The following is a 12,363-nucleotide window of genomic DNA, read 5'->3' as shown; positions in this document are numbered from 1 at the left end:
CTCATTGGGGTTTTGTTTGTGGAGAAAGCTTTGTCATTGCACTGCTGACTCCCCCACAGAAAATCACCTTCATATGGTGGGTTTTACAATGATGTAGCACAAAATAACAAGCGATTATAAAAACTGGATTAGGAACCTTATAAATCTTGGTTAGCTCTGCAATAAAAAAAAAGTTTAAAAAAAAAAAAAAAAAAAAAAAAACACATTCTGTACGCACAATTACAAGACACTGTATAGTCGCACAATCAGTCAAACGCATAGACGCACACAGGCTCTGGCTCCCGTACACAGGGGAGGTGGGGGAAAATGAGATCAGATTCAGAGAGAGATCACTGATTGAGGGCAGTGAATCGATGGCTGGCTGGAGGCTCCGTGAAACCCGTGAGTGATGGTGCTGCATTTAATCGCCTTTTGTGTTTGTCTCAATTATGCTACATAATGGCTTCTAACACCTGGGCTAACACTGTGCTCAGGAAACGCTGTGTGCACTAGAAAAAGGATCCAAAGTAAAGACAAGGGTGTTAATAGTTGGCTGATAGCATGCTGGCTACCTGCTGGTGATAGTGACAGATTGTCAGCCTCCATGTACAGATCTGGTCATACTCAACTGGCTGTATCAGGCACACATGCACAGACTTAATCTCAGGTGTGCATAGACTTTATAGATTTTTCACTTTTTTTCTGTCTGCCTCTCTACGTGATAGATGTGGGAGGACCTGCGGACCCCATCGCCCCGTCTATCATCATCCCCCCCAAGAACACAAGCGTAACAATGGGCAGGAACGAAGCTATAATGGAGTGTGTCGCAAATGCAAGGTAATATTTCCCACAGACACGCACGGATTCAGAGGATGTAGTTTTGTCATGAATGCACAAATTATCAAAACAGCCCCACCATCTCTCCCCTCGTCGCCTGGTATCTTTCATTTGAATGAATCCGGAAATCTTTTGTTTGAACATGATAGGAGAAGCATTTTGTTCGTCTTTTATTTTCACACCTCAGCTTCATTCTTCGCTTTGATTCAAGGCTTCACTCTGTTCTCCCTATCTTGCGCCATCCCAGTTTTGAATTCTGACTATTATCTCCAATTCAAAGACTTAATCAGACTGACAGATGTATCGCGTTGCTCCCCCAATGCTCTGTAACCTTGAAACAGAATATGAATCAGTATTAAAAACCAGACTCCTCACTATCTATTGCTTTCTTTTTCTCCTTTTCATCTTGTCTCCTTCAGACCCCTCGTCAAGATGAATATTACTTGGAGGAAAGACGGCGTTGTGGTCAATACAGGGATCCGAGATTTTGGCCGTAGGTTGGTGATCAGTTTGCCTGCAGTCAGTGATAGCGGCTACTACGAGTGCGAGGCTTCGCTCCGCAGCAGCAGCGTCCCCTCAGTCACTGCCGGGGCTTTTCTGCATGTTCTTGGTAAATAACCCACAGTTTGCATTTGAAACGCCACAGAGCAGCTGGGCCTAAATCATCCAAATATTGCATCAGCTTGCTAACTCCCATGTTGAGAGAACATTTTGTTGCCATTTTAGACTACAGTAATTGAAAAGATGTTATCTGTGCTCGTTTATCAGCGATGTGCCAAGTTCTAAAAAAAACAAACTCAGATGATTTGTTAGTTGTTTTTAAAGAATTTTATTGAGCACTTCTTTTTTCTTTTTTTTTTATCCTTCCTCTGCAAAATAGAGTATCCTCTGTTTGTCAAAGAGCCTCCGAGTCACATCAGCGCCGAGATGGAGAAGGTAGTGGATATCCCTTGTCAGGCGAGAGGTGAGTCGTGTTTGTTTTTCTTCCTACTATCGTATGTGTGAAAGAGCAGGGAAAGAAAAAAAAAAGAAGAAGAAAAAAAAGGGGTCACTGTGACAAGGGAAGAAATGAATCCTCTCCTTCCTCTGCAGGCACACCGCAGCCAGACATAGTGTGGTACAAAGATGCCGTGCCCATCAGCCCGGTGAAGATCCCCAGGTACAGGGTGTTGGTAGGAGGCAGTCTACAGATCAACGGCCTCCTGCCAGACGACACGGGGATGTTTCAGTGCTTTGCCCGCAATCTCGCCGGGGAGATCCAGACAAACACCTACCTCGCTGTTACTAGTACGTCCCCTTGGAAAAATGTCAAAACTATCTGCACGCCTGCTGCTTAATTCTGCTCATCTTTCCCTCTCTGTTTCCAGCCTTCTTTTTTTTATTCTTAAATCCGCTTCACTGTTCTCGTTCCCTAATCCTCTTTTCTGCCTCTCTCTGTCTTGCCTCCTACTCCCATCTATCTTTATATCTCTCCACATTGACAGATTTGTCACCTTGGCTGCTCGGGCAATTATCGGCTATTTTTGAATCAGAGAATGAGCAGAGAGACGCAGAGAGACGGGGGCGCCCTGTCAGATTCTCAGAGCTGTCCCTGAGAATGAGACCTGACAGCCCGCCCCTTTTGTCAAGTCTATTAAGTCTCTGAGCTGCCGTCTGCTTTATTAGGGAGAAAGCTGTTTATGTCCCTCATTATCACCTCTGTCTCACCTCATTTTGTTTGCATGTGTGTGTCTGTGTGTGTGTGTGTGTGTGTGTGTGTGTGTGCGCGTGACTGAACCTTCCCCTTCCAGGTATCGCTCCAAACATCACCGCTGGCCCTTCCGACAGCGCCGTGATTGACAGCATGTCAGTCATCTTGCATTGTGAGACCTCCGGAGCCCCAAGGCCAGCCATCACCTGGCAGAAAGGTGCGTGGGCAAACAGCATGGTGTTCATTATGCCACGTTGTCAAAGCTAGACGAGAGTTATGGATGGGATTCAGGATATGCACTTCCTCCAAACAAGAACGACGCCTTTGCTTTTGCTGCATTGCTTTTCCTGCTGTTTGTTTTTCAATGACTTTTCTCCAATAACCTTAATTCCCTTCTTCACCTTGTTCCCCTTCTTTTTTTCCCCCCGTCCTCTATTCCATACCATAAATCACACCCTACGCCCCTCCCTGCAGGTGAACGTGTCTTGGCCAGCGGCTCAGTCCAACTGCCTCGGTTTACCCTGTTGGAGTCGGGCAGCTTGCTAATAAGCCCCTCCCACCTGTCTGACGCAGGTACCTACACCTGCATGGCCAGTAACTCCAGGGGCATCGACGAGGCTTCAGCCGACCTGGTTGTCTGGGGTGAGAATTACAGAAACTCTCTCTGCACATCATTGATGATGTTTGTTCCGTCTGCAAAACCCCTAACTCGTCCAGTGGAAAATAAGCACAATTCCAAATACCCATGAGTCCAAGCTGTTGGAAAAAAAAATAAAAATGAAATGTCCTCCTTTTTTTTTTTAATCCCTGACTTGTTTACTTGGAAATGCTTGGATTTTGGAGGTCATTGTCGAGATATTTCGTCTATGGTCTAATGACTCACCCATGTGCTTATTTTTTTACCGCATAAATTCACATTATCAGTCCCTAGAAGCCTCGCAAAAATTCTCCAGCCGTCAGAACATTCAGTGTGATTCACCCTCTCTCAGAGAGACGTTGAGTGAAGGATGAGACGGAGTCCAGTAAAGTAAGCTCCGTTCAATCCGCTGTTCAAACACAGCCCCTGAATAACAACCTCTGTGTGTGTTCGCAGCACGAACTCGCATCACGAAACCCCCGCAGGACCAAAGTGTCATCAAAGGGACCAAGGCTGTCATGACCTGCGGCGTGACCCATGATCCCAGCGTCACTGTCAGGTAATTATGACATCAGCTACATTTTATTTTATTTTATTTTTTCGGGGTTTTTTTCACATTCAACTTCGATTAATGTCTGACTGCCTTTGCAACTATTTCTTGATGCAACCTCAGCTTAGAAAACAAGCTCGGCTATCTTGTCGTGCTTAATTAGTTTACGGAATCTGCGAGCGATCTTCTCGTGTTTATCCACCCTTAGACGACCTCCTATGGGAAGATTTTGAAACTCTTAGAGAGTCTGATTGAGGAATTAGCCCATCGCTTTCCCCTCACTCTTCAGACAGTCTTGAGCATGATAGAGTGCGTATACATGCATCTGTCTCAGAGGGAGCGAAATGATGTCTGTGGAGCCCAGTGATTAGAGTGCCTGTCACCTGTGGGCCCACGGCATTGATCAGATCGCGGGGTAAACAGATGAATATGTAAACAGAGTAATAACTTCAGACAGCGCCTTTAATTAAACGCAACACAGAGGAGATTAGCTGGAAAGCCCGAACAGTCGCAATTAATCACAGGCTCTCCTTGTGTGTGCGTGTGTATGGGGTTGGGTGCAGGAGGGAGTGGGGGGGGGGGGTTCCATATGTGCTGTCGGGTATGTGACAAGTAGAGGAATGCATGGAGGAAAGGTGGAGTACAGTACGTGTGACAGAGCGAGATGGTTTTCACATTCAAATCTCTTCACCATGAGACGTACGTGGCTTCTGATCGGCGTCGGCGCCTTTTCGTGTTTCGCTGTGTGACCTGACACAAAAACCCGACGCAAGCTGTCAAAACACTCGCAGAGGCGCGTGGCGTGTTTCCGCGTGCGTTTGTGTACGACTCTTTTCATGGACTCGTTGGCACCTCCAGGCATGTGTGGGAGAAAACCGGCTCAGTGATTGACGTGAACACCTCGCCCCGCCTGCGGCTGGATCCCGACGGGACCTTGCACATCTCCCAAACCTGGTCGGGTGACATCGGAACATACACCTGCAGGGTGACCTCAGTCGGTGGCAACGACTCCCGGAGCGCTCACCTCAGAGTCAGGTCGGTTTTTTGTTTGTTTTTTTTCCTTCATGTCTACCCTGTTTTATCTCCTGCTTCCCCCCCCCCCCCCCCCCCCCTCTTATTTACGTCTCATCGGGACATGATGGATGGGTGTTTTCTCCGCTGTGGTGCTTTATCGCTCCTCTCCTCTCTAATCCATCAAATGTTCTAATATTTACAATGCAAGGCCCTCGCTTTGGCTCTTTAATTCTGTTATTTGCTGCCTCTCTTGTCTGATTCTATTTCTCTTTATCACTTCCCCCCCCCTCCTTCGTACACACATACGTCAATATAGGCAGCTGCCACATGCTCCAGAAAACCCAATAGCAGTTCTGAGCACCTCAGAGAAGAGGGCCATCAACCTCACATGGGCCCAGGCGTTTGACGGTAACAGCCCCCTGATCCGCTACATCCTGGAGGTCTCAGAAAACAGTGAGTGGAGGCTATAATCAATGCTTGTTGCTGTTATTTCTTCCCTTTTTAAAGGCAATATTCTGCCTTCATACTCCCTGAAAGCACGCATTCGCCAGCCTTGTTATTGTAATATATTTCCATTGTGTCCTTAAAATTGGCTGCAAAGTCCTCTCTTACCTTCTGCGATCATTAAAACCCAATTGCCTTGCTTGGAAGTGATCAGGGGAGCAAAATTGTGTTGGTGCCCGTTGCTTCTTCGCTTCCTCTGCCGAAAGTCGGAGCACTCTCACCCACGGAGAGGAAATCGTTCAGCCATTTCTCACTGAAGCTCGGGCTAACTGAGAGGATGACAACTCATTAAGAGGAAAATGCAGATGCAGATGGGATCTGCTTTTTTTGGATAATTGAATTTCAATTTGATCTTTAGAGGGAGTGTGCTCAAAATAAATGACTTGTTTTTGTTTTGTTTTTTTATCGGTAGCCGCAATATTATTATAGAAAATGAACCAACAGTGTGCAGTAATAGTCGGGGATAACACAGATGAGGAATTCAAGTTTTGCCGAGGAGATATTTTCTCAGTAATGTAAATGCTCTTGCAAGGTCATTTACCGTTCACTTGCCATGGCTCACAGCTCCGTCTGTTTTCTCCACCTCAGATGCCCCTTGGACAGTGCTGCTGGCCAATATTGAACCAGAGTCCACCGGGGTTACTGTCGGTGGTCTGATCCCGGCACGCTCGTACCAGTTCCGGCTGTGCGCCATCAACGACGTGGGCAGAGGCCAGTTCAGCAAAGAGACTGACCGGTTGGTGCTGCATATTAGCAGTTCTTCTGCATCCTCCGCATATTAAATATGCTGCTGCTTGTCTGTGTAACTCCATGTTGACGCTGGCGGTGAGAACGGCTTTGCACTTTGAGGGCTTTCAAAGTTCTAGAACAACCCGTCTCTCCCCCCCCATCGTCTTGGTAGTTTAATAGAAAAAAACTCTGTGATTATTTCCCTGTAAGTCCACTTTTTGGTCTTCACTCTTCGGAAAGATGAAGCAGCTTTGGGACTGGCCTTTTTTTTTTTTTTTTTTTTAAGATAAAGCTGTGAATGAGCTGAAATTGTGCTTTGTGAAGACTTGATGGGTGTGCTGACCCAACTTCATTTCTCTCCCGTCTATTAACGGTCTTTGGCTGGTACTCCATGAGTGAAATACAGAGGCTTATAAGAGTCGAGGCTGCACACAGACTCCAATCTTAAGAAAATTCTCCCGACGAGCAGGACGAAGCTGCCACACTCATTCACACTCCGCCCACACACGCTCGCAAACGCACACGTTTTTTGAGCTCATCGCAGTACACCTACACATTCCGCTGGTTGACCTTGTCCACATGAACACAATCATAGCAGCTATTGAACCTGCGGGATGTAATGCCTTTCAAGCCTGGAAGTCGTCAACGCACCTTCTGCGCCACACGCTCATTCACAGGGCTGTATTTGGTGTGTGTTAATGTGGCCCCCAGACAAGAGCGCACCGCAGGAGATGGGGGGGGGGGGGGACCGAACGTCGAGAGAGAGTGCTGGGCTTTTCCGAAGGCATCTCTCGGGCACACCTCTTTGATCCTAAACACTCTGCTTCATCTCCTCCAGAGCAGTGCTCCGGTGCACTGGGAAGAAATCAAGATGTCATCTTAAATTGACTTAAGGGAGAAGTCTGCCTGGATCGCTCTTTCTTGTTCTTTTATATCTTTCCCTCACTCTCTGTCTTTGCTTTTTTTTCGCTGCTCCATTTTCAACCAAGGCCTCTTTGATCCTTGTCATGCCACAGCGAGATGTCCCTCTGCGGACGGCAGTATAGAGGAGATGCTTCGGACAAAGACACAGCCACCCTCATCCCAACTTTCCTTGATGGTGTTTCTTAAAAGAAATGCAGCTGTGTTATGATTGGATGCCTATGATGAAATGGGATAGAAATATGCAGAAACTCACAATAATTAATGCATGCTTTTGTCTCTTGTCTCTTACTTCACCTCTGTTTTCTGTCTTCCTTCCTCACTGCCGCAGACTAACTCTCCCCGAAGAGCCCCCCAGCGCCCCCCCTCAGACAGTCATCGCGAGTGGCCGCACCAATCAGTCCATCATGATCCAATGGCAGCCACCCCTGGAGAGCCATCAGAACGGGCCGCTCCAAGGCTACATCATCAGGTAAGAAGACCGTGACAACCTGCCTAATCTCTGCCCAGTTATAGGTGCCTGTCTCGGGCCAGAGCCATTCACAAGTGACAATAACTGGTATGTCAGCTCCTTTTCTTCCTCTCCATTTCACTTCATTCTCGCTCGCTGATGCAATAGAATAATTGGTGCCAATTAAATACCTTCCTCTCCATTCATCTGTTGTCGCCTCTCTTTTAGTTACCATTTTATAACCTCTCTGCATGGCTTCTCTTCTGTTAAAACTCTGCGCTCGTGTCCTCCTATTTTTTTTATTTCTTTTTCCCCCACAGAGAATTAGTCTAATATATTCATATTCATATCTGTCTCTCCCTTCCTTTGTATGTTGATTCCTCCCTCTGCTGCCAGGTACTGTCTTTCGGGGCTTCCTGTTGATTGTCAGATGAAAAACATCACCCACCCGGACCAGACCAGCCTGCTCCTGGAGGACCTCATCATTTGGACAAACTATGAAATAGAGGTGGCAGCTTATAACGGAGCAGGACGCGGCACCTACAGCCATAAAGTCACAGAATGGACTCTGCAGGGAGGTGAGGGCAACACACAGAGTGTGTGCACCATATACTGTGTGTCCCCAAGGGATCCTGCCAGCAAAACCAAGCAGCAATACTGAACCTTAAGAACGTCTACAATCTATTTCAGACTATTTTTTTCAAAAGGTGTGCATGATGCTGAGATTTAACAAGTTCCATTCATCACCTACAGCCTCATCGTCTCAGTCCCCCTCAGCTCATGTCAAGCCTGCAGCACAAAACGTGCGACTTTTAATCAAATCATCTCTTTTTTAACATCAAATTAAGAGATGTAAAGAGATGCCCGCCTTGAAAAGAGGACTCATACGAGTTGTCAGCAGCGAGCGTCGACTCCAGCAGAAAAAAAAGCTTTTACAGAAATGTAAAAGAAGACAAGGCCACCGAACTGCTCTCTGCCAAACACTGCTCCCTGTTTGTTTTTGTCTAGTTCAGTGTCGTTAATTTTTCGCAATAAGTGCTGCAGTACAGCAGAACAAATCGTGTGCAGGAATGAGCTGAATGCCTCCAACAGCCTGTTTTGATATAAACTCCTGTAGAGGCTTTTACTTTGGATCTGAGAGCACCACTTTATTCTTCAGAGTTTTGCTGCATCATGTGGTGGCATTAAAAGCTGATTTGTTATTACAATGATATGACAGAAGTCTCTCCTCAGAGCTTTGTCTTTCTTTTTTTTTCGACTGCAGCCTCTCAACGAAAACAAATATCTTGACCCTGTTTTGACCACCGAGAAAAGTACATCAAGCTCACGAAGCACATTTTTTAATCAATTGTGCACATATATTACGAGGTGATGATGTGCGTACGTACCTTTCACATTTCCTGCCATAGGAAGCTGCCTCGCTTGACTTCTCGTCTCATTGAGCATGCTGAGTAGAATAATTAGAACACACATTGTGAACTTTCCTCGGTGTCACACAGCTACGTTACTTCTGTCACGGCCGTTGATTCCAACACCTTATGTTCCTTGCATGCCTGTCTATTCATATTCCCCCGTCTATTCAAAGTCTATGGAGGGCGAGAGTCACGTTTTGATACTGTGAAAGCATACTCAACCAAATCTGAGATAACCATTTGCACCAAAACGCAAAGAGAGCACAGCTCCAGAATCTCTTCAGAGGAAAACGAAGAATGCTAAAGTGTGATTTTACAATATGACTGCAACTTAAAACAGCCCATTAAAATGCTATTTGTCATTAAGAATTAAAGCCAATGTAAGCTTTTGTTAATGCATGAGGACGTTGAAAAGTTAATCCATGTTTTTTTATCACAAGAATACTGAATGAAGCTCTCTTTCCTGGCTTTCCAAAAACGTCAATTCATAGATTACAGCGAGTGAGAATTGCTGCCTCTGCTGCAGCTGCTCGACTTTAACAAACACAAGAAAAAAGGATGTGGCTCCTGGTTAAGATATGCTGCGCTGGCTTCCAGTTTGATTTGAAATTCCTTTAACTTGTACATACAGCTTTGAAAGGCTTAACGCACTCACATATCTCTGAATCCCTGTCATGTTAAATCCACTCTATGAACAGAGACCCTCGGCGCCAGACTCCCTAAATATTCTCAAGAGCACTCACAGGAAAATTGGGGAGTGTTTCCATTTCCTATTCTGTTCCACTCCCTGCTCACATAGAGCCATTAGAGGGGGTGAATCAGCAGATATTTTTGATTTAATTATGTTTTGCAAGTGTTCATGATTCCTTATATCTGCCTGCGACACTTTAATTATATTTTACCTTTGTATTACTCAGATGTCCCACTGAAATTCAAAATTCCTTTTTCTGAAAGAGGCGTGTATAACATGAGGTGCAAAATACAACAAGGAGGGGGAAACAATAGCGTTGTGGTTAACGCAAGCACACCATGTACAGTTCTCTCTCTCTCTCTCACACACTCTCTCTCTCTCTCTCTCTCTCTCTCCCTCCCTCCCTCCTTGGTCCTATCTCTGCAAAAAGCCACAATATAAATAAGCCTTTACAAAACTAAAATAATACGACAAAGGCCACAACATGCCTCTAGCATTAGTAATGCCCTTTAAATGTATGAATGGGGTCACATGCACACTAACAAAATATTTAATTGTCCATTTATTTATATTGCTTTGGGGATGATTAGGTATCAAATAATTAATGGGGACAAAAAGGTGAGGAAAATATTGGGTACCACAGATAATTGTGGTTCAGTTGATTTGAATTGGCCGTCTCTTGACGGGATGGTCAGGGGTTCGATCCCCATCTCCTGCAGCCACATGTCCGAACTAGAAAGTTCCATTTAGCATTTACTGATACCTCATGGGGCCCCTTCCCTTGCGTTGCTTAAAAATACAGAAATGTGCTCAGATGTCACTGGTTTACTAAAATATTTGTTTAAATTGTGTGTGTTCAAAAATGTGTCTTCAGTTTCTGTTGCCTTCATTGGCCGGATGGTTGTTAAATACCTTAAATGCTTCAGGATAGTTGGCTGGATTCCTTCTGGCACAGGTTATTGTTAAAATCTTGGACCCTTCAGCATAGGTTTTGTGAAGCATGATCAGTCACTTTCATCAAAGACTCGAGCATGTAGCTACAGAAAAAAACAAATATACCACAGCTGTAAGCAAACTACAAGCTTGTTGTGTTTTGTAAGCCCACCCCCAAAAAAAGACTATTAAAAAAAAAAAAAACTTGCCAGCTGGAAGGTATGGCGTCACGGCCGTGGTTTCAAAAAATTTAAGATAATGATTTTATCATTCATGTCCCTGTCAGTGAAAAAAGACAGGAAACAAGTGTGCCATGTTGTTCAGCTCAGCTCTCATTAATTGCATGTTTCCGTCACTCACTCCATTAAATGCAAAAGAGCAGATCATGTTCCGAATTCAAATCCATTCAAAGAGAATGCAGGATAGCATAAAAATGAGAGGACCAACACTGACCAATCAGCTTCATTAAAGAGGGACTGCTCCACTGTTTTTCCTCTGTTACATCAGTATCGCACGCTCACTTCAAACAAACCGCTGCAGGGTTCACCTGGAAGCTGCCTGAGGCAACCGCTCTCACACCCGGTTTGATTGGCATGTTCTTACCTCCCCAAATGAGCCCCCCCAAAAAAAATCAAATAAATAACTACAGCCTGATTCTCACGCTCTGGTCTGGAATTGCCTGTTGTACATTTTCAAGTTATTCCCTTCCCTATCTCATCACTATTCTTTTCTTTCCTCCCTCCCTCTGCTTGTCTGCCCATCTCCCCTCCCCCTCTTTACTTTTTATCTCTGCCCCCCCCCCTTCCCTTGTCTCCGTTTCTTCTTCGTCTGGATCAGTGCCCACTGTGCCACCAGGAAATGTACAAGTCGAGGCTGTCAACTCCACCACAGTGCGATTTACCTGGAGTGCCCCAAGTCCTCAGTTTATCAATGGAATCAACCAGGGATACAAGGTGAGCAGCCCCTTTCTGTCCACCGGTGCACTCTAGTGGCTGGAGGCAGATTAGCACTCTGTTGGCCGAGTCTCATTATGTTGTCAGATTGATGGCTCCAAAAGCTGAACTTTCGCAATAAATCATGAACCGAACAGATGTTCACAGCTTTATGACAAGTTCACTTCATTAAACCTTAAGTATAGCTTGGCACCTTTTGGCGTTCTTGGCTTGTTTTCTGGAACTAAAATGAACAAATGGATGCACTTTCATTGCATCTTTTTCAGCTTTTGGCGTGGGAACCTGGAAGAGCAAACGAGGTCACCGTGGTAACAGTGCGTCCCAACTTTCAGGACAATGTCCATGTCGGCTACGTCTCTGGCCTGAAAAGGTTCACAGAATACTACACTTCAGTACTGTGCTTCACCACCCCTGGAGACGGCCCACGCAGCTCGCCTCTGCGCACACGCACCCATGAGGATAGTAAGTGTTCCCATTCAGGATATTATAAAGTTTCTGCAGATAATGGCATGTCAGGATTGTTGGTTTACTGCTTGATTTTTATTCTTTCTTACAGCCCCTGGTGCTGTGGGACACCTCAGCTTCACTGACATCTTGGACACCTCACTAAAAGTCAGCTGGAAGGAGCCGCAAGAGAAAAACGGCGTGCTCACAGGTGACCATTAAAAAATAACTATGTAATATTAACAAGTCCGATCTGCTTCTACCAATATGTGTTGACTAAACGAGAGTTCACTATGTGACACGTCTTCCAGGCTATCGGATCTCCTGGGAGGAGTTCAACAGGACCAATACCCGAGTGACCCATTATTTACCCAACTTAACGCAGGAGTACAAGGTGACAGGGCTCACTGCATTGACCACTTACACCATCCAGGTAGCAGCCATGACCGCAAAGGGCCAGGGCCTGCTCTCCGCCTCAACCATTTCCTCTGGTGTACCACCAGGTCAGTGTTAAAATGAGGAGATTAGCCGTTTGACTTTTAGTAGAACATTTATAAGTACTTCAAGTATCCACTCTAGGGCTACAGTCTGCCTCCACTGATTTCTACTCCTCTATTT

The 12,363-nt window shown here is 45.5% G+C and overlaps 1 protein-coding gene across 2 annotated transcripts in view; it reads left to right on the top strand.

The window, feature by feature from the left end:
* sdk2a (sidekick cell adhesion molecule 2a) overlaps positions 1-12,363 on the top strand; it is a 90,601-nt gene that overhangs the window by 57,655 nt on the left and 20,583 nt on the right. For both annotated transcript variants that reach the window (XM_079366894.1, XM_079366895.1), the window contains exons 6-21: positions 705-816; positions 1,236-1,426; positions 1,697-1,780; positions 1,909-2,103; positions 2,607-2,723; positions 2,981-3,148; positions 3,600-3,702; positions 4,552-4,728; positions 5,024-5,160; positions 5,800-5,947; positions 7,193-7,333; positions 7,709-7,890; positions 11,186-11,301; positions 11,568-11,763; positions 11,858-11,956; positions 12,057-12,248. In XM_079366894.1, the coding sequence (XP_079223020.1) occupies positions 705-816; positions 1,236-1,426; positions 1,697-1,780; positions 1,909-2,103; positions 2,607-2,723; positions 2,981-3,148; positions 3,600-3,702; positions 4,552-4,728; positions 5,024-5,160; positions 5,800-5,947; positions 7,193-7,333; positions 7,709-7,890; positions 11,186-11,301; positions 11,568-11,763; positions 11,858-11,956; positions 12,057-12,248 (2,358 nt within the window). The remainder of the gene's footprint in view (positions 1-704; positions 817-1,235; positions 1,427-1,696; positions 1,781-1,908; positions 2,104-2,606; positions 2,724-2,980; positions 3,149-3,599; positions 3,703-4,551; positions 4,729-5,023; positions 5,161-5,799; positions 5,948-7,192; positions 7,334-7,708; positions 7,891-11,185; positions 11,302-11,567; positions 11,764-11,857; positions 11,957-12,056; positions 12,249-12,363) is intronic.

This window comes from Symphodus melops, assembly GCF_947650265.1.
Source record: "Symphodus melops genome assembly, chromosome: 17".
In the NCBI taxonomy this organism is placed as follows: domain Eukaryota; kingdom Metazoa; phylum Chordata; class Actinopteri; order Labriformes; family Labridae; genus Symphodus; species Symphodus melops.
The sequence above is the reverse complement of the archived record's forward strand: the minus strand, read 5'-3'. Positions and strand labels throughout refer to the sequence as shown.